At 40.8% G+C, this 27960-nt stretch overlaps 1 protein-coding gene across 3 annotated transcripts in view; it reads right to left on the bottom strand.

The window, feature by feature from the left end:
• The window catches only part of GRIA3 (glutamate ionotropic receptor AMPA type subunit 3), a 1208798-nt gene extending 1181669 nt beyond the window's left edge, over positions 1-27129 (bottom strand). Inside the window, exons 1-2 of one of the 3 annotated variants that reach the window (XR_013610694.1) lie at positions 26652-27129; positions 25277-25435 (exon numbers count right to left, since the gene is read on the bottom strand). Coding sequence is in view for 2 of the 3 variants with exons in the window: in XM_078688743.1 (XP_078544869.1) it covers positions 25277-25435; positions 26652-26742 (250 nt within the window). In the remaining variant the exon portion in view is untranslated. The remainder of the gene's footprint in view (positions 1-25276; positions 25436-26651) is intronic. The other 2 variants (XM_078688743.1, XM_078688742.1) reach the window with 2 other exon arrangements.
• Positions 27130-27960: the final 831 nt, after the last annotated feature.

Below are 27960 nucleotides of genomic sequence, written 5' to 3'. Positions count from 1 at the left end.
AAAGGAGCCTTTGTTAAGGTCCTCAATAAGTTTCTATGACATAGAAAGAATGGAAAGATTATAATGAAGGCGCTCTTGCCACCTGACCCTCATTTGACATAGAAAAGAAAAGAGGACTGTATTAAAGACAAGACAAGGGAACCTTCAATATACACAATGCTACAGAAATATATATTAATCATTATATGAAGTCAGTTGAAACTTGTAAGGGCTGGCTTAATATGCTCAATAGGCTCTGTAATAAGTCTTGTAATAGTTAAATAGCGACACACTAGATTATGCCTAGTATACGTATAATTTTGGCGGGTTCATCCAACAACTGCTTAATTACAAGGAATATGTTGTCATAGGTGTCTTGAGTTGGTGGATGTTGCCTTTTTTTCTCTGAAATGCATTCACAATGACTGATCCAGTCCATGCCACATTAAGGGCCAAGCGTGGCTAACTTTGTCTAAAGGGTTTCTTGTTTCCTCTACTAAATTGTCCATGTTTGTCAAAGAGAGGAAGGCCAATTATGATGGACCGCAGGTAATTCAGTAATAACAACGATGCATTTTTGCTTATAATCGATTTACTAATTAATCAGGTCTTTCAGCTCTATCATCTAAAAAAAGATCAAATTCTGAATTTATAATCTGGTTATTGTAGATATGAAAACATTACCAAAAATGGACCTTGTTCTGAATGTCAAATCTAGGCACTGCCTGCCGGACCAGGGATGTAAAGTGATTCTTAGCGTACCAGAGTCAAACTGCAGTGCACTCACACTCCCACCCTGGAACAAAACTCCTCAACCTAATGTCTTCTCTTACCAAGAACGGCATTGTCACTGCCAGTCACTAATGCACAGTCACACATGGACGCCAATTCATCAAAACGCCAGGGGTAGTGGAAGTGACCATCACATGCCATTTGACCCAATTGACACCAAATGAGGTGATGTCAATTGGTCTTGACATGTTGTCACCCTCACTTCAGCTCTCTGTTTCTCAACTGTCAGTGTTTTTATAATCCCTCTATTACCTGCCTTTGTGATCTGTTGCTGTCTATTTCTCACGCCCCCTCCATCTCAGTGGTGTCTGTCTTTCCCACTGATCTCCTTATAATTCTCACACGTATTGCCCTCTCACTGACCCTCTCACCTGTTCTGTCTTTAACTCCCCTCTCTTTCTCCACCCTGTCACCTCTTGGTCCCTTGGCTGTCTTTGTCTCACCTGTCTGTGTAAAAATCACCTTTGCCTCTCCCCATCGCTCCTTTAGCTAACCTGTCAGTCTTCTTTTTTCTCTCTCTCTCTCTCTCTCTCTCTCTCTCTTTCTCTCTCTCTCTCTCTCTCTCTCTCTCTCTCTCTCTCTCTCTCTCTCTCTCTCGTAACAGAGATGCATTTCTAATGGGGTCCGCACACAATGGCGCTGAGGGGCATAGACATGAAACTAACTTCTCTTCCCGACACTGTCCTTACCACCCCTGAGGACACAGACCGCAATAACAGTGCCAGGGGCCGCGGGAGGTAAGTCAGGGGGTCGCAGCTCCAACATCGGCGACCCCTGAATGACGTCCATGCAGTCATATTTCATCAATCCTAACTAGGGATTACCAGTTAACGAGCACTAAATTCTGCTGTACATGTATGTCAAAGGAAAACGTCTTCACTTTTTAAAGGCAATTCCTTCTTTTTAATCATTTACATTATTCTTAGCCCATATGATAATTTTGCAATAACAGTTATAATTATTTCATATCTCTTCTATTATGTGATAGGTTACATAACTCTTTCGGATACCATCTGTTTAAAGCCATACATGTTATGTTGCGGGTGTTGCTAGCTACATCGACAGAAGGGCTGAGGGTGACCAGTCCTAAACCTAATGTACAAGTGCCCAGGTGCAGCTGAAATACCACATTCCCGAATATAAAACACAAACCACAGACCACGAAATTGCTACAGTCTGCAATACAGGCAAAAAGAGCAGGCAGGTAATGCACATGCACCACCTTTTGCTTCGTTTGCCTTATTAGGGATATGTAACCAAGCAATATACCAATGTGGAGAAAGAACGTGGCAAACTCAATGGATATATGTTGACCCTAAACAAACATGTATTAATATGTACTGTACAACATCAAGTGAATATTTTCTGAGACAGTGATATATCAAAATTATTTAATTTTTTATTTCGATTTTAGTATACTTTTCTTTTTATCTTATTGATTTTATATCTTCAGTAAAAAACATATAGGATTCTTGTAGATAGCATTCAATTTCCATAAGTTAGACATATTACAAATAAAGCAGTGCAAATAAGTACATAAACATAAAACAGAACATAAAAGTGATATACGATATAACCAGTCGTTGGAAAATTGGATGAAGGCAATGCGGTTGAATGGAACTACGCGCGTTTCGGCCAAAAGGCCTTCGTCAGGTGACCGTCATTCGTACGTTACATACATAATAGAGTGTAACAAAGACCTAGACAGACAAACAAAAAAGTAATATATATATAAGAAAATTGCATATAATTATGATCTAAGTCAATGATTTATGTTATTAACTGTACAGTAATTCTAGGGTCTGTAATTTTTCATTAAAAATACATATATAAACAGTATCCTTGTCTCAGTGTATCCACTTACTATCTGCTTGTACTATGTTGCCTGTTAATTATAACGAATGCGTTTCCAATCCAGTTTGTATGTTCATATATTTCATTATCAAAAGCTGATATCTGTTGTAATTCTCATTAAAGCATATTATCTCAGGAGATTTATTACATTACATGTTTCCTTCATTTCTAAGTAGTTTGTATCATTCAAATAAAAGGCTTGTTTTCTAACAGTTCCATTTTAAGGAGAGGATCAAAGAAAAGGACAAGTAGATAACACGAAGTACAGATACAACATAGGTTGTATTTACAATTAGCAATTAGTGCTGAGTAAGCGAAAGGCAACTATTGTTACTTACATAAAAAGAGGTTTGAACAAACACACAGAATATCTGTTCCCTATGGGAGTTGCTTATCTCTAATGGCGTCGACTTTGTTACGCACTGTAAGACAGGCACAAAATCTTATTTAATCACTAGTATATTCATTATACGGCATTATAGAAAGTAGTAACCTATCTTGTAGATATACCTGATAATTTTCTGTTGATGCCCTCTAGAGCTGGAGATTTCGTATGTGGCTCAAAGGTTTAGATAGAGTTATATATATATATTTTCATGGAAGATTCTTCCTAGTTGTATGACTCTATGTTGGCCTATAATAAGGGACAAGAGGGATAACATTTATGTACCACAATGCTGTTGTCTATATTAGTTAGAGCATATTTTATGTTAATACATGGCACCTATTTGATATCGAATTATATAAGGTCATATCAGGATGGTTATATGTAGAAAAGGCGCTAGATGAAGATACAGTTAAACTAGTCATTAGCAAGGCATTGACTGTACAGTTGTTCAACCAAAGTGTTCCCAAAAACCCATTCAACTCATACCTTAAATATATCTTCTCGATTAAAGTTTATTTTTTCAATCCATGTAGTCTTCTTCTTACTATTTTAGTGTGGAACCACGAGGTAGGGACATCTATTTCTTATTTTTTATAAATAATCTAGAGGGACACCAAACAGTATTTTAGTAAACCGATTTTAGTCAGTAATTTGCATTTGCATTTACCTCAGAAGATAATTACCTTAAAATAGTCCTGTAGGGCAATTCGCTATTTGGATGATCGTTTAGGACAGGTAATCTACAATATAAATTTGGAGCAAAGAAAACATTAAGGATGTTAATCCCTGCTTCCATTCCATAGTTGTATCCAAACGTAGTTATTATACTAGACCTAGAGACATACCTTCGTTCTAGAGTTGATATGTTCGATATGGGGTCTGCTCGTTGTCGCCTCCGAGGATAACGGTCGAAACGATTTGTTCAAACACTCACTATTTATAGGTCAACGCGCCTTCGTAACTTACTACTGATCGATTTCAGCTGATTTTAATTTACTTCGCGCGGAGCAATGACGTATATTTGCCTAAACGGATGTGTTCCTCTCCGTTCCGGTTGGATACATAATAGATATAGTTAACGGACTAAGTTGTAGTCCTTATTTGCGATTTTCCTACTTCCACCGTAAAGGAAGAAAGACTTCCGTAATTAGATAGTTTCTAGAGAAATGGCTAAGATAGTTTTCAAATCGGGACTATTTATGCAACATATGCAAGGATATTGAGATAGTAGTAATCATCTGGCTGATAATCGACATGCTCACAGTTTATTCGAAATTTTCACCATTTATCAATAGGTTGTGTTGTACACAACCGACATATCACTAAGTAACCAAAAATTGATGTATTATTATTCTTGGACAAATATGTTATTAAATTAAATTATGTTAAGGGTATGTTTATGACAAAAAAGTACTTTCCGAGTCCTCATTGCCTTTCATATTAAGTTTAACTATATTTTTTATTCATATCGATGGCATAATTCTATCTGGAGACATGTCTATACCTTAGATTGTAACAGGGAAAACTTTATATGATTGCTTGCTGCCAAGGGATTTCAGAATTTAGGCCCGATCTTACAGTATCCAAAGTAAATATCCAAAATACTTCGCGTTTACGACGAATTTTGTCTGTATTAATACCGGATTTTGCCACAATTTTTTCTAGAACTACCCACTGTATTTCTTCTGGTTTATGGTCATTATCGAGATAATGGGCTACTAAAGGGGCATTCACTTTTCTCGTTCGAATTGCTGATTTGTGTTCAGTAACTCTAGTACACACGGAACGTGAGGATTCCCCAACATATCCCTTGTTGCACGGACAAATTAATAGATAGATAATATTCGTAGTTTTACAGTTTGTCATATGCAACAAGGGGATAGTTATGTTGTTAAAAATAAATTCTGTAGTCTCAATTACTTGTGGACAAATTTTACAAGTTCCACATCTATGGTTTCCTATTACTGGAGCCCCAGTAACAATGTTTCTTTGACTTTTAACTTTCATTGTCGACATCCTAGATCTGACCACTATATCCTTTATATTTTTGTTTTTTTTATATGCAAAGAGAGGTTTTTTAATAATTTCATTGCCAGTTTTATTAGCATTAAGGATATGCCAGTTCGAATATAGAATTTGACGTATCTGATTGTTCAACAAGGAATGCCTCGTTACAAATACCAAACTAGCATCTCGCTTATCATTAGTACCTGTGAGGAGATGCTGGCGATCATAGTATCTTGCTCTTTTATATGATTCGCGTATTAATCTGTGCGGATAGCCACGATCTCTGAATTTCTCCTTCATCACAGTAGCTCTCTCATCGTAATCAATTAATCTGGTGCAATTCCTCCTCAGTCTGAGAAATTGACTGAAGGGAATGCTGTCTTTTTGTGACGAGGGGTGGAAGCTACTGTAATGAAGAAGTGTATTACGGGCAGTAGGTTTAGTGAAAAGATCCATTATTAGTTTTCCTTCAAGATGTTTAATGTTTAAATCTAAGAATTCTATTTCTGAATTGCTTACTTTTTCTGTAAATTTTAAGTTGGAGTCGCAGGCATTAAGCCAAGATTCTTGCAAAACATCCTCATTATCATCCCAAATAAAAATGATATCATCGATGAACCGTGACCAGTAAAAAATCGATTAAAAAAAAGGTGCCACTTCATTAAAAATGTATTTTTCCTCGAATTGAGCTACATAAATATTTGCAATTGTTGGTGCGCACGAAGCGCCCATACTGACTCCTCTGGTTTGTTTATAGAGTTTTCCTGCAAATTCAAAGATGTTATTTTCCAGAACAATCTTAAGGCAATCCAAGATAAAGGGCATATTACAGTCGATGTTAAAAGACTCTATGAACCATTTAGTGGCTTCCATGGCACCCTTACAGGGAATGTTAGAATACAGGCTCTCTACGTCCAGTGTCACCATCCATTGTCTATGGGCATTAAACGTTGTGCCTTCAAATTGAGTAATTACGTGTCTAGTGTCCTGAATATGTCCCAAAATGTTTACAATATGCGGCCGCAAAATTGCGTCTACGTATTTTGATATAGGTTCAGTCACACTTCCGATGGTGGTGACTATTGGACGAAGAGGTGGATCATGTTCGTTCTTGTGAACTTTTGGGATACCATATATACTGGCCATTTTTGGATTTTCTATATTCATGAACTCATACTCTTTTTGACAAATATCACCATTACCTAAAGCTTTTGTAGTTAGTTTGGTGATTTTATTTTTAATTGTAATTGTAGGGTCCCTACAGATTTTAGTATAGAATTTGGTATCACTAAGCATAAGTTCCATTTTTTCAATATAGTTGTTGGTATCTAAGATGGCGATTCCGCCCCCCTTATCACAGCTTTTTACAGTTATTTGAGTGGATTCCTTGAGTTCTAGTAGGGCCTTGTGTTCATCGATGGAAATGTTATAGGGAGTATGTGGTATATATTTAGTAATGTTTTGTAGTTTAGAGGTAACAATCTTTTCAAAAATTCCTATTTCAGGATCTATTTGATCAAGAGTTGGTGTAAAAATTGATTTCAGTGACAGACCAGATTTATTAGGTTCACAAGAATCGCATTCCCTATTAGAAAAAAAGCTTTTTAATCGTATTTTTCGAAAGAAACTCATCATATCATTGAAAAGTTCAAACTTGTTCAAACCCGAATGGGGAACAAATGAGAGTCCCTTAGAGAGCACCGCAAGAGTGGCCGAGTTGGTATCATGGCTACTCAGGTTGAAAATAGGTATTGTTTTTACTGTCTCCAGTACCTCGCATTTCTTGTTTCCAGATACCTGTCTGTGTTCTGTGGATGGTCCTGGAAATGAGGTTGATATTGGCCCTGAGGTTGATATGGTTGGTTCGGTGGATATTGTCCTTGAGGCTGATATTGTTGATTTTGTTGGTATTGCTGTTGTGGCCGATATTGGGATCGATAATTCGTTCTCCAATTGCCTCTCTGCTGGCGTCTTCCTAAAAAAGGTCTATAGCCTTGATTAAATCTAAAGTGATTGCCTCTAGGTTGGAAGGGTGACATACTGGAATTACTGCCTGAATCTGAGGAGTTGGAAAAGGTAGAAAAAAAATTTGATCTAGATTCAGGGTGTGTCATGTATTCCTGATCGTTATCGCCCATTTGGGCATAGAAATTATCTGCTAAGTATGGATACACCTTTTCCATACTGAAAAAGCGTAGGTCTTTTTGTAGTTTGTCCATTTTTCGTTTAAATAGATAGTCACTGTATGAATTAAGATCCATCTCAATGTCATCTAACTTTTTTTTTATGTCTTGTATTACTGTAGAGTTTTTAATCTTATCCTCAAGTTCTGTAATTTCTTTAGCTAATTCTTCTAGAACTTCTTTGACAGTTTCTACTATGAGCATCATGTGGTCCCTAGAGCATCTATTGGAAATGAGGGACCAACGTTCTAAAAAGTGTTTTAAATGGACAAATAGTCCAGGGATATTTTTGATCTGAAGACCTTGCGGAATAACTCCAGCTTTAAGGTAATCTAATATGAATCTGCCATGTAATTCAGTTCTTTTACTTTTCTTTTTAAGAGCCAAAAGTTTTAACAAATCTCCACATTGCTCATCATTAGATGTATTTCTAGTTTCAAAGCTAACCGAAGATCCCACCATGGAGGCAAATTCTTCGTCACTAAAACCGTGTGATTTTAATGTAGCCATACTGGATTCAGAAGAATGTAGTCTCGAGAGAGAGAAAGAAGAAGGAAAGGAGAATACAACAGAAATAGATATGGAGCTGAAATTATTTTCAAAGATAACAAAGACCACAACAGATGATTAGAAATAAACTAATATTTAGAAACATTTAACTAGCAAAATAGTACAGTGGCATACACTATGTATTACTGCCTAATCAGACTATCTAAATAATGTAAATGATATATTAACATGAATGATATGACAAACAACACCCCTCATGGACAGGCCATGAGCATCTATTCAATGGAAAAAAGGGGAAAACCAAGCAATATACCACCAGAGTACAGAGCTGGCAGCAACAGTCCCACAAGACCAACAGCAAGAGCTTGCATGCAAGGGCCTTATGATTGGCATTGGAACTAGGGGCCTCCAGCAGGATCCACACCGAATGATTCTACTGGGGTCAGGATTACTGTAGTCGAGTGAGTAGATCTCGGTAATGTCATCCCACTCCGGCAGCCCTTCACATCCTGGCAGAGGGAGGTCAGTCAAGGTCAGTGGCAGAACAAGAGCCCTTGTGGTGTGGGGGAGTCCATGCTCCAGGGGGGCCCTCGCCGGCACTGTGAATGGGTGGCGGGGCCCTGGCTTGAGAACTCCTGAGTCCAGAGCGTGGAGGGCTCCTCTCCATGTACTTGGCGAGGGGCCCCCTCTAGTTTCGTTATGCCACTGGTCAAGGCAAACATAGTCGTACAATGGGCACCTTGGTGGCATCAACAGCAAAACTGCTGCTCATAAAATGTATTTGTAACTGTTAAGGTATATCACCCCCTATGATATGTTCTTGCACTACTGGTCAGTTTAGAAGTAATTATTCTATGGACAGTGTTTCCAAAATTCTGCTTCTATTTTCTTCCTTCATGAAGAACGACAGAATACCGCGTTTTATAAACACCCTTCACTAGCTTTTGGATAAACAACTATCCTACACGTTGTTGTAACATTTATAATTAGGGAAATAAATCTTATGGATTATTTCACATCATCCCTGAGTGTGTGGAAAATGTATCTACATTGGTATTTTATTATTATTATTGGGTAAAAACAAAAGTGCCAGGTAGACACTGTGTAATGATCACAGGACTGCACCTGGACAACATGTAGAGTCGGTACAAAAAATACTTTTACAATCAATTCAAATAATGGTGTAAACATAATAAGCAATGCTGACATAAGTGATAGAATGAAAAATGTAATGCACCTATTAACACAGGTACAAACAAGTAGGTGGGCAGGAGTTTTATCAGAAGTAAACATAACCACAGACAATTCGGACTTCTGAGAGAAACACATTCTATAGGCAGGTGGTAAAGACTAAGAAAGACTAAAAAAGACATGTTGCTTTAGGAAGTCCTGAATATGATTTTTCGACAGTCTTGTTTATCCACAAAAGATTATGTTTCCTATGGCACGCATATATGTCTTCGGGCGACTTTATTTGTAGTCCAAGAAATCAATTTTAAAGGAAGCCTGACTTCCCGGGTCAACCAACAGAATGGGCGAATGTCAAGAGGAGCCCCCCAGAGTGATAAAAGATGGTGAAATTACTTTTAGACTGTGATAATAGACAGAGAAGAAGCTCTACGAAAGCCCTTGGCTTTAGTGACAGCTCCTAAAATGATGTAGGCCAGTATAAAGAGCGATTGTGGTTTGGTGCAACTCACTGATAGAGAGCAGGTATGCAACTTCTATATGTGACTGCAGGGAGCCCTTGCATTATTGCTGCATCTCATAATATGTTCATTATGAAGCCCTAACTTTAAAGACGCCTAGGACCGGTGCTTTATCAAATATTCAGTTGATAACTATCAACCTAATTCACAATACTTTGTGTGCACCTCAATGGATGAGCAGGTTTAAATGCCAGATCACCATTTAGAGAAACAGCACCGGGAAGCATTTACCTGCGACTGAACCATGGTCTAAGCTAAGGTCTGCCAATTTTTTTACAGTTCTAATTGCATTTGTGGTAACATTGGTATTCCGAGGGCTGAAGGTATGAACTAGGAAGGTAGTAGAGGGCAACAAAGACATAACTCAAGGAGTTCAGAAATGTTCACAAATAGTTTTCAGATATAATGTGTGCATTCTTAGGAGGTCATTTCTCTGGCACAAATTACATTTGAGGGAGATGTCATCTGAATTTATGAGCCAAATGTACACTTTTCCGCAAATATAGTAACTAACAAATAGAAAGTATATTTATGTCCATCTTTTTTGCATTTGGTTTCCCGTTTTCCAAACACCTACATCCACACCACTATCACGTGGGCCTCAATAAGGCCCCTAGTGTCAAAAGGACCAAAAGAAGTGTACTGATTAGTGTGACATTCTCAAACACCACCAAGTTTTCAAAGTATCTGTTAGGTATTTCTGAACCTGAAATGCATTATAGAAAGAAAAACAAAAGAAGATAAAGGTGTAAGGGACTTTTTGGTAACACTTCGGTCTGCTGAGAGTCTGATTCCTGACAATCTACAGAACTCGTAAAAGGATACAAGGAATTCTACAACATCTAGAGATGCCCATCGGTTCTCCATGGCACAATTATGAATGACATTTAGGCACATCTGAAGAGGAAACCTCTGATGGATAGATTTCTGGCTTTATTATTATCTACTACTAGGCCCTTTTTGTTCAGATATCAAAACAAACATAACGCTATATCTCTGCAGCCAATTAAAAAGGGAGCCCTACATGCTGACATGCACCTTAATCGCATATGCCTCCGTTTGACCCGTACCATATATACTCCACACAAGCCAACATTACACTATTTGGTGGCAGCATGGCAAAAGTTACTTGAAGTTTGCACAGTATTTTAGAGAATGTGGTGTTTCAAAATGTTCCTTGCAGTTTCTTGTCTGCCAAGAGGGTAGCCATCAGCACCCTTGCTGATCACACCTCTTGGAACTATTTTCCTAGTGATTTTATGAAGTTTCATCCAATCTAATTTAAGTGTGAGCGAGTAATGTTGCAATTCCAAAACAATGAACAAGAAGCCTAGGGTCATTTGTACTAACAATGTGGTAGCAAAAAGTGGTCGCAATTTCATACCTTTATTTTGTACTCACTAAAGTATTTTGCAAACTTACCTAAACAATAATTTGGAGAGTGTTGCATAGTGACCTGCATAATTTAGTTGGGCAAGTCTCAAATTGTCACAAAGAAAGGTGGGTGGCTGGGTATAGCTTGCGCTATTTCGTGAAAGAGTCACATAACAAGCATTATGTATCCTCATAGAAATTGCTCAAAGGATAAAGAGTAACGGCCACCTGAGGTTACTGAATTTGTAAATAGCAGTCTTCAAATATAAAAAGCAATAAAAGTCAATATCCTGAGGAAATTGTCTAAAGTGAAAATAGGAGTACACACGATATTTTCGTAGAAATGTTCTACAATCTTGTTTATTCCAAGTTCAGCAAAGATGCAGCCACTTCAGCCATCAGAAAACAACTTTAGCCAACACGTGTTTCCTCTTGTGGAATTATCTTCCGACTTCCTCAGGGCAAAACACGTCAATTAATATGGAAAAAATTTAGTTTATTTATATCTTCAGGGTCACTAAACTCAAGTTCCGTAGGTGAAACGAAAACGATTTCCTCAGAATATGGTCCTCATGGAGAGTACTCCTCGTGAATCAACGGTGTCTTGCCTGGACGATTTGCTCTGGATATTGATTTTTATAAGTCTCAAATTGTGATTCCATCCAAATGACTGCAAAGAAAAAGATGGTGGCCTGCATAGGACAGCAGACCACCACACCAGCTTTCGGTTTTGAAAAACTTGAGAGTTGGCCGTGGTTTCCTGAACCACTTCCTACTCCCCTCTAAAGTTCCTATCCCAATTCACAAAAGGAAAGAGGTTCCATATAGACCCCTTACTAGACTCCTTACCTTTTGTGAGTGAGCCTACACCTCAACTTGGGCATCAGTAACTGAGCAATGGTTAGTGACTGGAAATATGGTGTTACAGTGCACACAAGTGTACTCAGAGAAGCATTAGAGAATAAAGTGTTAATGTGGCTAAATGACGAGCTAGAAGTGGACACGTTTATGGCCAGTGAGGAGAAATTTCACAGAAGGAAATCAATTCTTGAGTTGCTAACTACAAAAGATAGCATAATTATAGCAGGTCATGAGGAGGTATGTCACTACTAAAAATTATGTTAAATGACTAGACCCCAAAGTAAGAGGGACCCTGAGGCGTTAAATTGTGCTGAAGTATATGGCAAAATACATTCAAGTTGATAGGAGGCAAAAGGGCTAATGAAATGAGGCTTTTGTTACAGATCTCCCATTGACTCTGCCTGTACATGATTGAAGAAACACTGATCTAAAAATGACTTAAAAACAGAGAAACACCAAGACAATTACCCTTATAGATAAATACAATAAACAGCAAAACTAATGTTCAACTTTCGAGACACTACAGGCATAAGAAATGGAACTTGATCCGTAGAAGAGCCATCAAAAGGTCCTCAGGTATGTTACTCTAAGAAGTACAACCTTTTCTTTTCTGAGAGCCAATCTCATTCTCATCGTTTTTGTTGCCACAACAGTAGGATAGCCTAGGTTATCCAGCGTCTCTCCATAATTTGTTAAGCTATTGTTAATACAGTTTAACCCAAAATATATTACGTTCTTTACCTCATACCAATGATAAGTATACTACGTGTAATTTTTTTCAATCTTCATTGGCCGAGTTGTTCTTAGTTTTTTAAATAAAAACCAAATACAAGTATGTGTGAATACTTTCGTATGTAACTGAGAAATGAGAGAGGTAACTAGAAGGGCAGTTTCTAGTAAACACTGCAGACTAGCAAATGTCCTGCTTACAAACTATAACACACACATCTAGATACTAGGAAGCAGTTTTCTAATTTATCTTTAGCTACCTTTTCTGGAAAACTGACAGATATATTTCAGGAAGGTTCTAATAGGTCATTTTATTTCATGAGAGTAACAGTAATCAGGGATTGTGCCATACATATCAGAATGTGGACGAGGACGTTTGAGCTTATCTTATGTTTAACTATTTCTACTGCAATAAGGTCTTGCCAGAATTCTTGAAAGGACTCCAGGATATGGGGAAATCTCTCCAGAATTGAGGAACTGAATCGCTTTCCCCACCCTTGCAGATCCATTGGGTTAGTGTCCCACCACAAAATACCCTGAAACCTCCTATCCAGCACATAGCATCAAAAACTTACATGGAATCCAAAAGAGGTACCCAGATAGTATAAACTAGGAGTGTACACTGTAGGGCAGGGAGGGATTATGTTAGAATATCAATAACAAAAATGTCATCTGGCAATAATATTGTGTCCTAATTTTTCTTTACAAAAATATTGTCCCATTGAGTCTTGATCACTAACTCCAATGGATGTTTTTGTAAAGAATATGTAGAGGACAAATTTTTCCCAGACAATATTTTGGTACTGATGGAGCAGGGTTTTTGCGTAAAATAAAACCTGCTCGGATTAAACCCTCGGTAACATTTACTAACCGTGTGCAGTAAAAAAATAAACGAGTAAAGCTTAACATGGTAAAATGTTTCTGCGCAAGCGTGAACTAAACTACTGAAGTGGGCCTCAAAAATGCTTTTGTCCAATGAAAAATAAAGGACCAATGCTGCTTTTAGTGCACGTTATTAATAACAGCTGTAATGCAAACGCTAACATGGGTTGCGTGGGGATAAATGCAGCATTTGGGTTGGTGCGTAGAGAAATGCATTTTCAAATGAAAAATAAATGTTTGTGTTTTGTTCTTTGTAGAAACAAGCATGGATTTCATTCTGCATGACAGATAAAGGGTTAAAGTCAGCTACGTTGAAAATTAAATCCTCGAAAAATGAGAAAATGTGAGCACGAGGGAAAGAGGAACCTGACTTTCTCCTTCGAATCGTGACTGCCTGCCAAGATCCGTATGAAAAGAACAATGTTATGAACGTAGAGGGAAGCTTCCTCTGCAAATAGGGGCTCTGCAGAAAAAGATTACAATGTAAAAGATGACTGCCGGAGAAGAGGAAACAAATGATAGAGACTTGAATTTAATTCCTGGGGAGAAAGTTGATGTCGTATGGACGAGTAAAACAATGAACTCTTTAAAACGTATGTGTGCGTAGAGAGTGGTGTGACAGTACACCCCCTTCCATAACCAATCAAATGTGAAGCATGACCTAAGTTAGATACTTCTGTGGGTTGGTCTTTTGGGTTTTAGGGTAAAATTCAGGTGCCCGGAGGGAGAGGTTTTGGACAGACATCTTTGCTGACTGTTGGGGTGAGATCGTCGCATGTCGTCGGTTTGCTGTTCTTCCTATGTTTCCTGACTTAGACTTTGCCTCTTTAAACCTTCTTGAGGGGCTCTTGCTATTTCCCTGGCCAGGAGATAGTGTTTCTTAAGTGGGTTAGTATAGCCTGATATCTGAATTTGCATAACTTTTGCAAATGTATTTTGTCTCTGAATCTTTTGTCTTTTCTCCTATCCACTCCTTAATGTACTGACATTGATTATGAATTTGTCATTTTCTCTTCTGATGTTTTGTGACAGGCTATGATTGGTGTTGTGTTTGTGTACTTGATGAGCATTACTTTACATTATTTAGATAAATATTATACATTTACAAATAAGTCTGTCTTTATTAGAGTATTTTATTGATGAGTACTGATTTGTTTACATGATCAACAGCATAAAGATTTATTTGCCAAGTTTGGTAAATTGGGAAAAGCATAATAATGGAGATTGTTAAGTAGGTACGGTTTTTAGAATCACACTAATCCCAGCGCAAAGGAGCTTGTTCGGTAATGGAAATTGGGCCCTGTCTTTGAAAAATTATAAGTTCCTGAGCGCTGGATCAGTACCATACTCCAAGACGGCCAGATCTAAGACAGCTATCCAGGGTATCCTCATAAAATAAATGTACCTATAATGCATCTACATGGAACTCATTTACATAGTCAGAGGTAAGCCTGAAAATATTGCATGGATCGGTCCCTCATGGGGCTGTGTTGTACACCTGTATCATAAACCTTCATTGACATTTTGCAACTCAGGTGTAGATGTTGTTATTCGGAAGTAGAGTTCTAACAGTCTTCTCATGTTTTCCTGAGATGACTGAAAGCAAGAACTTGGCCCCAGTGCCAGTCGGCACAAAGAGAGGAACTGCTATCAAACAGATATTTAATGCTCCTCCAAACTGTTAATAGAAATATTTGGAACTTCTTACTGAAAAAAATACTTTCTATATCAACTTAATGTGTTGACACAAAGCATTTGAGACACCCAATTTAACAGTCCAGCAATAGCAACTAATGTGAGATTCTCTAAAAAAAAACAGAAAAAAGCAAATGTTGTACCCATCTGAGGAATCACATAAAGACCTGGCCTCTGGCAGCATCAGATACAGTCTGTATCATTTTCTTTATCACCAGATTATTTTCCTATGATCCAATCAGCATATGATGAGACTTTATTTTACATCACCTGACACAGAAAGACCAACTACGTGTACCTGGCACATTCATTCGATGCCGTTACACACTGTATTAGCCATCAGATGTACCAGCTTTGTGTGGAAGATTCCTCTCAAGTTTTTCCACAGAAACACCTGCTACCCATTGCAAGGCCATCATTTATCAGGAAATACCTGTGATGCTCATGTTATTCTGTTTGAGATATTAATTCTTAGTCTTGAAATTTGGATGTTCCTTTTAACACATTATATCTATTTTTTTTATTTAGTTATCACATTCATTATTTTTTTTATTGTTTTGCTTCATGAATGTTCGTACGTGGATCCCACAGCTCTCATTCCATCCTGCAAGATTTAAGCATTAATCTTGCCAAGCGCTGTCAGTGAGGAGCCACTAAGGCTTGGTTCACTTCAGTCTGTGAAAGATTAACGTATGGTTTTTTTAAGCATAGGTAATCCAGCCTTTACAAACCATTGATTTACCCTTACTGAAATTCCCATTAATGTACATTTTTCCCATAGGATACTCTTTTATTTTTTCGTAGGGGCTTGTAAATGAGAGAAGCTGAAGGCCACATCCACAAAAAGTTAATAAAACAGAGTTCGAAAAAATACCTAACTAAGACTGCAAATGTCATGCTTCTGAAATCCTAATTTCAAAATAGAAATCTATATTTTTTACAGAAGCTAAATTTCCTCAAAGGAAATTGAACTGCTTTAAAAAAAAGTTCAATTTTCAAAAACTTCAGTGAGAGTTGGCAGTGCCCCTCCCAAATGGTCCACCCTTTCTTGCACAGAGGAAGTGGTTCAACGAGAATCCCTTCCCCTTGGAGACTATATTACAATCCCAACTTGAGAGTCGGCAACTGATCAATGATTTTGAAGGTGCAAACCATTACCAACTCGCAATTTGGAAGGAACGTCCAAAGCTCAGAACTTTCAAAGTGCGATTCGGTAGGGCTTGGAACCCCCAATTTTGCAATTCAGAAAAAAAATTCTGAATCACAAAATGAGCTAGTAAAATTAGGAAAGGGGTTTTTGTTGTTTAAAGCTCCATTTTTGTGAACTGAAGTGTTTGCGACTGCCCCTAGATCGCTGAGGCTCTAGAACAAGGGGTAATTTAATATGTCTTCTCATAGTGGATTCAAGAGTAATTTGGGGAAGGTTTTCGGTGCAGTATTGCTTATGAAAGCATAGAATTGAGGTCTAGTCGTGATTAGGAACATCCAAATTAAGAACAGAATTCCAAACAGCACACGGGAGACACAGGAGAGTAATCACAGCATAAAAGCATACACAGGAGTTGAGAATAAGTAGAAATTATAGTAATGCCCGCAACAGGTTTACTTGCAAACGAGATGAATCTGTCAACAAAATGTATGCCGCTCTGGATGTATGGACAATTGTCCATTCCCACCAAAGTGGAATGCTTTGTAGGAAATTAGGCTTGTGTCAAACCGATTTTCCAAAGTCTTTGGTATTCTGAAAAACTACCAAAAAACATTAATTGTATCAATCACTTTTTACTTATAAGTGGACACTTAACATCAAGCATTTCAGAAGAAATGCTTATTAGTTTTGGCCTTGGGCCAAGTGCATCAATGTTTAATGTTGGCAACATCTTTGAAATAGGAGCCATTCAATTCCCAAAACTAATCAAATGACCTTTACACAAAGCACTAGGAAGAAGTGCTCGAGGAACATAAATAGAATGGTGAGCAGCTATTGTTTCACAATGTTATGTTGATCACAGCTCAAACAAGGAACTCATGTCCCTGCCTCTTGCTTCAAAACCAACTCCAAATTATTATTGTGGAGAAGTGTGGCTCAATGGTTAGAGCAGGCAGACCTCGATGCCGAGCTCTGGCCAGGACCAGGGTTTGATTCCCGCCTCGGCGGGTCTCGGGCTCATTAATTCCCCTGACCGGATATTCTCGCCTCAGTGCCTATTCTGATCATGGGTCCCACGCCGCAACTCTGGGCAATAGCTTGCTTAGTCTCCACAACGGCCCCCACAACGCGAGGGATGCCTGGTCTGCACCATGGGGGTGCCCAGGAGTGGACACTTCACAGGGAAAGCCAGGAAGGGTTCCCTTGTGGTATTTGTACAAGTGCCGGGAAACCCACTGCGGGTAGAAGTACAAAAACATTTACATTTACATTGACAATGGCTCCCTTGATGGAGAAGAGTTTCAAGGTAGAAACAAATGTAATTCATAAGCATGTTTATTAGATATTACTAAAGTCAATCTTTCTTGCTTAAGCATTAATCTTGACATACACAATTTTAATAAAACGTCTATCTTGGGTGAACCAAAGTTTGATATGCGGAAGAGTCCCCACTTCAGGCAAAAAATATTGGAACACTTCATGCATTACAGCTCCATGCCAGTTAGCCAAAAAAAAAAAACATTGATTTGAACAGAGAAAATTGGTCATTCGAATAACTAGAAGTAATGCCAAATGGCAGCAGATGGCATGGTGGGCAGCATAACACATCAGAGAGATTTTTTTTCCAAAATAGACTCAAGTGCTGTGTACAGCATATGCTGCTAGGGAATAAATGGCAAACCTTCTAAAATGATGGAGTATTCGCCGCACGAATGTTTGACAGCACCATGGAGCTCGGATATCACTAAAATGGAATGCTCCTGCTGGTTTAAGAGGACCTGTCAAAGGTACATTAATGGAAACGTAATCGCCGGAGTTGAAAAAAGAAAATATGGGTTGTCACACTGGTATGTTTCAACTACCATTGAAAGGCAACTATTACAACAGAGAATGGGGTAAGAGATGTGGCCTAGAGGCTACAGCTGCCGACCTTTGAACATGGGGAACCAGGTTGGAATCTCAGCTGTGGATCAACATCCTGTGATCCTGGATAAATCACGTAATATCCTGGTGCATAATAAGATTTTTTTAATGTGTGATGTAAACTGGCCGCGTTATAAAGCACTTTAATGCCCTTGGCCATGTTTAGATAGATAGATAGATAGATAGATAGATAGATAGATAGATAGATAGATAGATAGATAGATAGATAGATATCAGAGCAGCAATTTAAAATCACTCTGAAACAGATATGTACATTATACAGAAACCCTAAAATGGGTTTTATCGAGGAAAGACCCTATGCATGAGTAGTATAAATTAGATGCTACAGTCAAAGACATCTGCCTCCTCCCTCCCCCTTCGCCCATTTTCAAAGAATCACGTTGCTTCGAGTAATGCTTTCCCAGCGAAATTCCACAGAGGGTCACCTTTAGGGTTTCATTCGACCGCCTGTGTTTCCTGCAATCCATACGTAATTCAAGTGCATTCGCTGGCTCGGAAGGTGTAGAACAGCAATTTTTGCAATGACAGTGCAGAGAGGGGAATATGAGCTCTGAGTGCTAATGAGCGGAGACTGCAGAGGCGGGGGGGGGTGGGGGGGGGGGGTTGCTACAGCACCGCAAGAGCAGAGCAGGGAGGCAGAGGTGGGCACTTCAAAGGAGGGTGGTCTACATGGCACATTTACCTTCTTAGAATGCACATTTAAAGAGATTATGCGTCTTAATCCTGATTCACATGCCAGGCACGAGAGATGTAGTCAGTTACACAACCTGAGGAGTGTTCATATTTCAATTGCATGCCCTATGTACGAAAACATTAAAGTAGAATGCAGGAATGTGCAGCCCTGTTGGATAATATGTGTTTACCTGGTAAAATACAGCAGACAGAAGGCATTCATAAGATAAATGTCTAGTTCACCAGTGTTGTGCTGGGGATAAATGTCTAGTTCACCAGTGTTGTGCTGGGGATAACCCCCACATGCATCAATCTAGGATTTTGCATTTCTTAAATAGCGAAAATTAAGGAATAGCTATTTAGGAAATGCAAAATCCTATGCATCAAGAAATCCTAAAAGTTTTTAGGATTTTTTAATTTTCGGAAATTGCGATTCCTTAATTGCGAATCGCAATTAAGGAATGGCATTACATTGATTATCAATGCCGTTTTGCATTTATTTTTTTTTGCACTCGCAATTTTTTGATGCATTGCAAGGGCGCAGAGGGGGGTCCAAAGGACCCCCCCCCTGCACCCCTGAAATGTATTTTCAAGTGCATGTTTCACACACACATGTCCTAAGGACATGTGTGTCTGTAACATGCAAGTTTAAAAAATGCATTTTTCTGCTTTTTTAAACATTTTCGCAAATTAACACGAGGGTCAACCTCGTGTTAATTTGCACTTCCAAATTCAAAATTCGCTATTTTTTACAAATTGATGCATTGCATTTAAGGAATCGCACATATGCAAATCCTTAATTGCATTTGCATTTTTAAGAAATGCAAAAAATAGCGAATTGTTTCATGCATCCCAAAAACGTATTTAGGAAGTGCAAACGGCCGAATTTACCGATTCGCACCGTTTGCACTTCCTAAATAGGTTGATGCATGTGGGGGAAATGTCTAGTTCACCAGTGTTTTGCTGGGGCCAATCTGTTCACATGGCTGGATCCCTGTGAGAACGATCAATAAGTAAATGACAAAAATGTCAAGGGCAAATTTAGCATAATGAAAAAAATGTTTGGAAACGCCCATTCAAATGAGTTTTTGTTGCCTTTTCTTGTTACATTTCCACAGGGGACGTGGTCCCTGTGCCCTGCATGCTGCCCAGTCACTCCTCTTCACTCTGCTTTTGGTAAGTCACACCATTTTCAGTATACTTGACACCACAGCTCATCCGGCATCACCAGCCTGCACACTGTGTGACCCTGGTGCGGGACTTTGCACGTCTATCGCGTTTTTTGTTTCAGTGATAGATAGAGGACTTGTGGATCACTGACTGATCATCTGTGGGTGAATGCATGGGGACTTCTGCAAAAGTGGGCACCGCACAAAATGTTCCTTTTCTATCTCTTTCTTGCGACAGAAATAGGATTCGCATTGCACTGCCCATTCGATAAGTCATCTTTCTTTTTACAATATAAAACGGAAAAAGTCCTTTCTGTGTGTCCTCCACAATATAGTATGAAAGTTTCATTTTCGTCATTAACTACAATTTGGTTCATTATATTAGGTCTGGCGTCAGCCAAGTCCTTTCGAATTGACTAAAAGTATATGTATAATAGAGTAATAGGGGATTTCATTCAGCCCTCTTCATCCTAATGTTGTGTTATTCACTTTTTTCTGCCAAACACCACGAATACACCAAGGGGCAGGAGTCCAGCAGCAATTGACTAACTTCACAGTGAATGACAGCAGTCTGCTCTTCCACAAGGAGCATATCCACAAACAGTGAAGTTCCCTTCAGTGCATGGGACTATAATGGCAATGTGGGCTTTTCAGAATAAAAGATTTTACTTTTAGACAGTTTGTTTTACTTTGTATCGATGAGGGCCCAGCAGCTGCCCCGAAAATAAACATGTGCAAAAACTATGACAAAGCAAAACACGTACTAACAAAACGCCAAGGCTGGCACGAAATGCCACACCTATTTGATTGATTTGATTTGATTTTAAAACTTATAAAGTGCAACGAATGCCCGGAGGCGTCTTGGTGCTGACACAAAAAATCGACGTCAGAGCAGATGCAGGTGCATTAGATGTCTGTTTTAAAGAGCCAGGTTTTTAAAGATTTCCTGAACATGATGAGGTTCGGACTGTTTTTGATCGTAATGGGTAGGCTGTTCCAGAGTTTGGTCACTCTTACCAAGAAACACCTGCCACCCCAACGAACTTGTTTGAATCTGGGTGCTTGCAGCAGCTTTTGATGGACCGATCTAAGATTCCTAGAAGGAGCATAGTATTTTATTCTGGAGGTCAGATAGAGGGGACCTCTGTCATTGGCTTTGCCAGTGCTTGTTGTCATTGAGGCACTTGACCTTGGCATTTTTGTCAGTGACGTTTCAATATGATGGTTATCGGATAGGCAAATCATCACAAACCATGCTGTCCAACTGGTGCTACAGAGGAAAGAGTCAGAGTGGCGGAGAGGTAAAAGGCAAGAATGAAACGAGGACAGTTTGTATGGAGCTGCAATTCCAGTCCGTCAAGCAGAGGAGATAAGATTAAGTAACGGGCAATTAGCTTGGTCAGGTACATACCCAGTAAACCCGCCCCCAGCCAGCCTGATGTAACCGACAATGGGCTACGCCTGGCTGCAATGGAGTTACAGGACCTGCCCTTGTCTGAACAGCCCTTTAAATTCTTAAGATGACCGAGTGGAATCCAATCATTATCGCCTTCTCACTGGGAGGCAGACCCTTACAAACTAGCCATATTTCATAATCTTAAAACACAGTCAGAAGACAATAACAACTGATACAGGTATGGGCAGTTAATGACCCTTTCACCCTAACCATTTGAAAAAATAAGCAATTCAGAAAAATGCATTATTCAAATTTAACCCCTGAGAAATTGGGAACAACCATGTGAACTGCTGTTTCTTCACACGTTTCCCTTAATTCTGGGGCACTTTACCGAGCTAGATTGAAGTGCACATGGGAAAACGCAGTCATGAGTGTGGTGTTCCAGTACAATTTATAATCCTGATTTTAGCAATGAGCGTCTACCATACTCAAAACTTGAGATAGGAATGCATACATCTAATGTAACAAATCAATACGAATATGTGTTGATATAGATGCCACTAGAGTGATTTATCAATGTGCATTAATGGTACGGAGGCAGGTGTATGGGTTAGTGTAAAGCGCTCTGATACCTTAGGGTCATGTTCGCGCTATACAAAACTCTAAAATAAATACTTAATGACACAAGATCCTGCTAATATGATATGGGCCCAGAAAGTAGATCTCTGCATAATGTGTAATATCTATCACCAGGGAAGCATGACATGAGGGGTGAGGTGGTCGTATGAAGGTGTCGTGCCTTGGTCTCTGCTCAAAAGCTATTGTACTAGGGTGTGGGAAACCTATAGGAAACTCAACTAATAGAGGTAATGGTAGAGTGTACTTATAGTAATAAAAAGAAATATGTTGTAGGGGGGACTTTGATTTTAGATAGTGGTAGAAGAAATAGCTCTTACATCCTTATTCTTGCAAAACATTATAGAACACAACTTTGTTGCGTCTGACAGTATTTTTCACTAAATTACATTTCGAAGTAGGCGCAGGAGTAGAAACCTAGATCTGTAGAATGCCTAATCTCAAAGTGTTGAACTGGAAATAAGGGGAATGGAATTGGAATCTTAAGGTGGGAGGAGTGATGTGCCCTATGAAGAGAGGGGAACCCATGTTCTGAAAAAGAAGATAACTATCTGATTAGGCTGAAAATATAATGATTGACATCAGGGAGGTTGGAAATTATTGAAGCTCCAGAAGACTTTCCAGCTGGAAGTGAAGAAGACCTTTGCAAAAGAACTTTCAATATAAAACACAGGAGAAAGATAAGAAGCCTAAGAGAGTCGTGTGATGGGGAATCAGTGAAGGGATTCCCTGTGTTATGGTGATGTAAGCTCAATAAGTTAGCATGCAGTCGATATGCTATCCAAGCTTAAATACATTTTTGGAAACCTATACAAATCTATACTTCAATGATTTTTCCCTTTTAGTCGATCAATAGCCCTCTTCCATTAAAACCCCTCCCCCCTGGTATTACCTGAAGTGGTTCTTGATCTCAAGGTCCTACTTATATGGCCTTTATTCCTTGTCCCTCCTAAATTAGTGCTGAGAAGCAGCTCTTTTGTCTTGTGGGCATTATATAAATCTCACTAATAGGTAGCTAAATATTAAAGCTTACGATATCAGCATGACTTTTTGCCTCAACCTACATCTTCAGAGAAGTTCTTCTAGGAACTCTTCCTTTTTCTACAGAAGGTCATAAAATGACCTCACTGGCTGATGAGGTCATCACAACCCTGTGTCACGCGTGCCCTTCATAGTGACCGCTTCTGAAAACGGAGCTGTGGTCACACTTCCTAAGCCATCCCCCGTTGTACTTCTCCCCTTGTCTGGCACACATCGCGCCACCACTTAGCGCGTTCCTACAGTATTCGGCTAACTAAAGCCCAAAGTGCCCTTGAACCACCGCACTCAGAACTGCTAGCTCCACACATTGGATCTGTTACAGGCAGAAGTGTCTCTCCAGTCTCAGAAACTGGCATGCGCTGGAATTCTGCGGCTCCCATCAGTGCGCTCACAACTGATAGAGAATGACATTCTTCCACTTATTTGGAGGAGCGATGCAGCCCTCAGTGACTTACTGGGCGGGACTATACATATTATTTCTCTATTTCGCGACTGCGTGTCTGTTTGTTGGCATAGCGACAAGGTCACTTATTCGTCATCATTATTCTATTATTTGCCTATGCATGTTCTTGTTCATTGCGCTTCAAGGCGTATCTGCTGTGTAGTTAGAATAGAGGTCTTACATTTTGCCATTGTGTTTCACATAGGACCTTTCTCCCTTGGATTGTATTTCATGCTCAAGGGACATGGCCATGAATGGAAACAGATATAGACAATAATTTCTACAGATATATAGGAAGGAAGGACACTCATGTCTACAGATACATAGGAATGAAGCACGAGGGGGTTTTTGTAGGCATCTGGTGGATATGCTTTACGAGGCAAAGGTTTTTAATAATGTCTGTTGAGAAGCACAGACAATCAGACAACCCATGGATAATTAATCAGGCCAGATGTAAAATGTATTCAGCTTTAATCCACATAATTGAAATTTGGGAAGCTATGTTTGAGATACAGCCTCTTGAAGGGATTAAGATGATTGCGGATTAATAGTCAGATGTTTGCCATGGAAGTCTTCGCGCAGGGAGGGATTAGAAAAATGAATTGTGGCGACGAGGCAATCCTGTGGGCTGTTTGTTTATGTGTTGGGTTGTGAAAATGTGCGATTTAGGGAACATCTTAACTTGAACTCAGCATAACAGTACGGTTTAAATCAGGGCAACAGCTCATGCAGACAAGTCAGCGGCAAACAAGAATACTGTACCCGGAAGCTGGATTTATCTCGATATAAAATACAATATCAGACACAAATCATGAACAGAAATTCACGTTTAACTATTTCACATATGTACAAATCGTGTGTACTATCCTTGTCAGAGATCTTCAACTAAACGGATATTCAGCACAAGAAGAAAGAAAAAAACACAAGCAAGCCGATTTGTGCTTTCAGAGAAAATCCTGTGCAGATGTGGAAGTGAATACTGCTGTGGCCGAGGATATATTACACAAATCTGTTCATTTAAAGCTGTGCATCGCAGCCCTTATTGCACCCATCCTTCAAGCAAGCCCATTACTGTCTTTGTGCCAGAGTCCCTGCACGGGCCTGTGGGAGAGCAGAGATTAACCCATTCATTGCAAGCACACTGACAGCCTATTTGTTACCATAATGAAAAGGCACCATGGCGGCAGACAGGCATTGACATACGGTAAGGAGCCCTGACTGTGCAACCTGCACTAAGGTTAGGGCCTCTTTTGTCCACCACCGCTTGAGGTCGCGCCCTGGATGTAAGGATTATTTACTGTGAAAGTGAGCGGTATAAACCTTGACTTGGAGAACAACAGTGGAAAAGGCGGACCTGGGTGCAGTCCATAATCTTTAATGGAGAGCTTTCATCAAGTGCATGATAGCGTAAGGCTGGCGGAGTCAGGGATTGCCACAACTCAGCATATAACTGCTGCACTTGCAGAAGTAAATTCCTTCACTCTTCCAACCTCAGGATCCTGTTCCAATCAACCCTCTCTTCTATATTTGTCAAGGCCGAATGAAAACCCAAAACTCTTGAACCTTACTTTAACCTGTAGCACATTACTAACTCCAGACATGCAGAAGTAGGTAATGTAACATCAGCAAACCACTCAAACTTCGGCTCTGTCGTGTCACCAGAATACATACTTTTCGCATATGGGTGGCCCACGTGGTGTAGGGGTGTATGCAGGTGTGTGGGTGTGAAACACTCTAATACAGAGAATACAGCTGTCGCTGGCTTAGCTGCACCAACCCACGCGTTGGCGCGCATGGTACCCATGGGGTACAGCCAGCTCGCTTTACAACACGCCGCCTTTGCAGGTGAGAACCTCTACTTACAGGCATTGGTGACGGAAAAGCTGTTGGAGGAGTCCAGGTGGTCTACGTGATGGAACAGCTGGAAGGGCTTCTCTGTGATGTTTTGGTTTGTGTTATACAGCTGGACAGCAAATAAAAAGGCGCTGTGCTCCTGGATTGTGTTTCTCATGAAAAGTCCACCTATGGAGACAGAAAGGGGGGACATGGTGGAAAGGGGCTGGTTAGAGGTCCAGAGGGAACATGGTCTGTAAAACTGAGCAGGCATAGAACCAACTCCTGAGCCCCAGGGAGAGTATGCCACTGGAGGCAGCATCCCAGGACTACAAGCATCCCACCTTATGCAGTTGTGTAGAAAAAGCGCCCTGGGCCCCACTGCAACCACAGAACTCGAGCTGCCCTGGTGCCTGGATGGAAGGGTAAAGTCAGCCACAGCTGAGGTGCGATGGGACCCTTGGGTCCGCGGACCCTGGGCCACTGCTCCTGCTGTCCCATTGAAAGGCACGCCCCAGCCTTGCATTGCAAGAGGAAAGTGGCAATGGGACCCCCAGGGCTCCTTTCATTGCCAATCTAGCACCCTCTGCAGGAGCCGCCCCTGGCACTCGCCTGGCATCGCTGCGCTCCAGACTTGGTCTTAATGAAACCTGCACCAGTGTCTCTCTTGACTTTCCAGGCACATCTGCACTGTCTCGCGCCCGGCTGATTTATCGTTCGCACCCGCCTAAAGTGTGAGATTGCAGCAGAAACAGTCGGGTATGCAGGTGCCATTTACCGTGGATTCATGGCAAAGGGAGCCGAAGGGGGCAGCTGATGTACTTTCATGAAGCGCCCGGTGGAAGGGAAACATTCTTTCTAATTCTGCACGTCTTTGAATAGAAAGGGACTTTGCTATGCTCATCCTGCGTGTGCGCAGACACACACCGCGCGCACAGACACCGGCACACACAACCCCCGCGCCATGACCACATTTCGTTATCTTGCAGCCTTCATAACGCACACATAGGTCCCCATCGCACTTGAAAGGACAGACAACAGCCCTGCGGGCTTTATTGTGTCAAAGTGTGACAACTTTCCAGCATTATGCGGAATGGGCGGATATTAATTGGATCGGAAAACAATGAAAACAATTCGAAGAAGAAAAAAAAAGGGCTCTCGTGCGCAACCACTAATGGACCACGGGACCCACGCGCCGCGGAGCTATGCAGTATTTCCCATAATAAAAAAAAGCTGCAGTGTTTCCTCTCAGACCCCCATTGCACAGTAGTCTGGGGCTCGTCTGCTTCGCACAAAGTGGCTTTTCAGAGGCACATACCCCCCATGCACTGAACCACAGAGCCGCAAGATAATTCCAAGTTAATTTATGAACCCAGTGCAAAAATACACAGCTGCGTTGGCTTACCTATGTTGATGGTGTTGGGAAATCCGCCAAAAGATTCGCCCCACAGTCCCACCATGACCAGGGAGGCAGTCTGAATCAGATTTTGCCACATTTTGCTAGGTCGTATAATTCAGTTCCTAAAACGAAACTGGCGAGGCAGGAGCATCGGCTCGAGCGCAGCCCGGAGGTCCCCGTTCCCGTGTCCTCTTCAGAGCAGCCTGGCAGAGTCCATTGGCTAAGAGGGTGGATGGCAGAGCGCGCGCACTCCTGGGCACTACTGCAGGAATCCCGGCCGCCGTCCCCCCTTCGAAGATGCTGCTGGAACGGGAGAAAAAGAGATCAAATCCACGAGGAAGGCTCCCCGGAATGGGCAAGCGGAGGGGCTATTGATCAAACTTGATGTGACGTGGAATTAAAGCCGCATCCCTCCGCGCCGCCGTGGAAGTGCTGCCCCTGCCTGCAAAGAAGCACAAGCGCTGCATTTGTCAATAGCGAGGGCGCAATCAATAGGAGCACACCAGCCTCACGTGGATAGATAGCGGCTCCGAGCTGCAGCTGGCCGGCCCTCTGTGAGCTGCAGTGCCTGTGCTGCTGGGGGCAGGGAGGGAGGGGCCGGCGCGTGGGAGAGGCGAGGGGAGGGCGCGGGCGGAGGTGGCCATTCGCTCGCTGCATTCATGGTGCAGGAGGACAGGGCAGGGACGGTGGGTGTGACCTGGGGGTAAGGTGCTTAAATATGTGCGAGGAGAGGGACAGGTGGGCGAGTCAGAGAAAGGGCCAAGCAAGGGAAAGGGTGAAAAAAGACGGGAATGTTGTAGATAGGGGCCCACGAACTAGAATTGCCTTCGAGAAAGACTATGACACAGTAAAACATTCCAGGGGGTTAGTCTGGGTGATGTGATTATGTGGACAGAAAATGATCTGTGACTGCGGTAAGCTTGAGGATGTAATGTTCTTTAAAGAGGTGTCTTCAACTGTTTCCTAAACTGGAGTCGCGTTGGGGTGGTCTTGATGGATGCCGGGATGTTGTTCCAGTTCCTGGGTGTGTAGATGGAAAAGGCCAGCGGTCTTGTTTTTTCTTTTGGTGGGTGCACTAGGGTTGCCACATATCCATATGAATCAGGGGGGAGGTAGAAGTTATTGTAGGGTTCACTCTACTTCCACTTCCACACTTATAACGTCCTTAATCAAAGGGGAGTGATCGCCACTGGTCTCTTGGGGTCTAGGTCTTCTCAGGGTTGACCGAAACCCTCAACCAATCTCTGCCATTTGGTGGTGTAACTAATCACCACTGTGGTGTATCCTTGGGTGGTGTCATCAAGGGAAAGTACTG

Source organism: Lissotriton helveticus, chromosome 4_1, assembly GCF_964261635.1.
Source record: "Lissotriton helveticus chromosome 4_1, aLisHel1.1, whole genome shotgun sequence".
Taxonomy (NCBI): Eukaryota; Metazoa; Chordata; class Amphibia; order Caudata; family Salamandridae; genus Lissotriton; species Lissotriton helveticus.
This window is presented reverse-complemented; position numbering and strand designations above follow the sequence as displayed.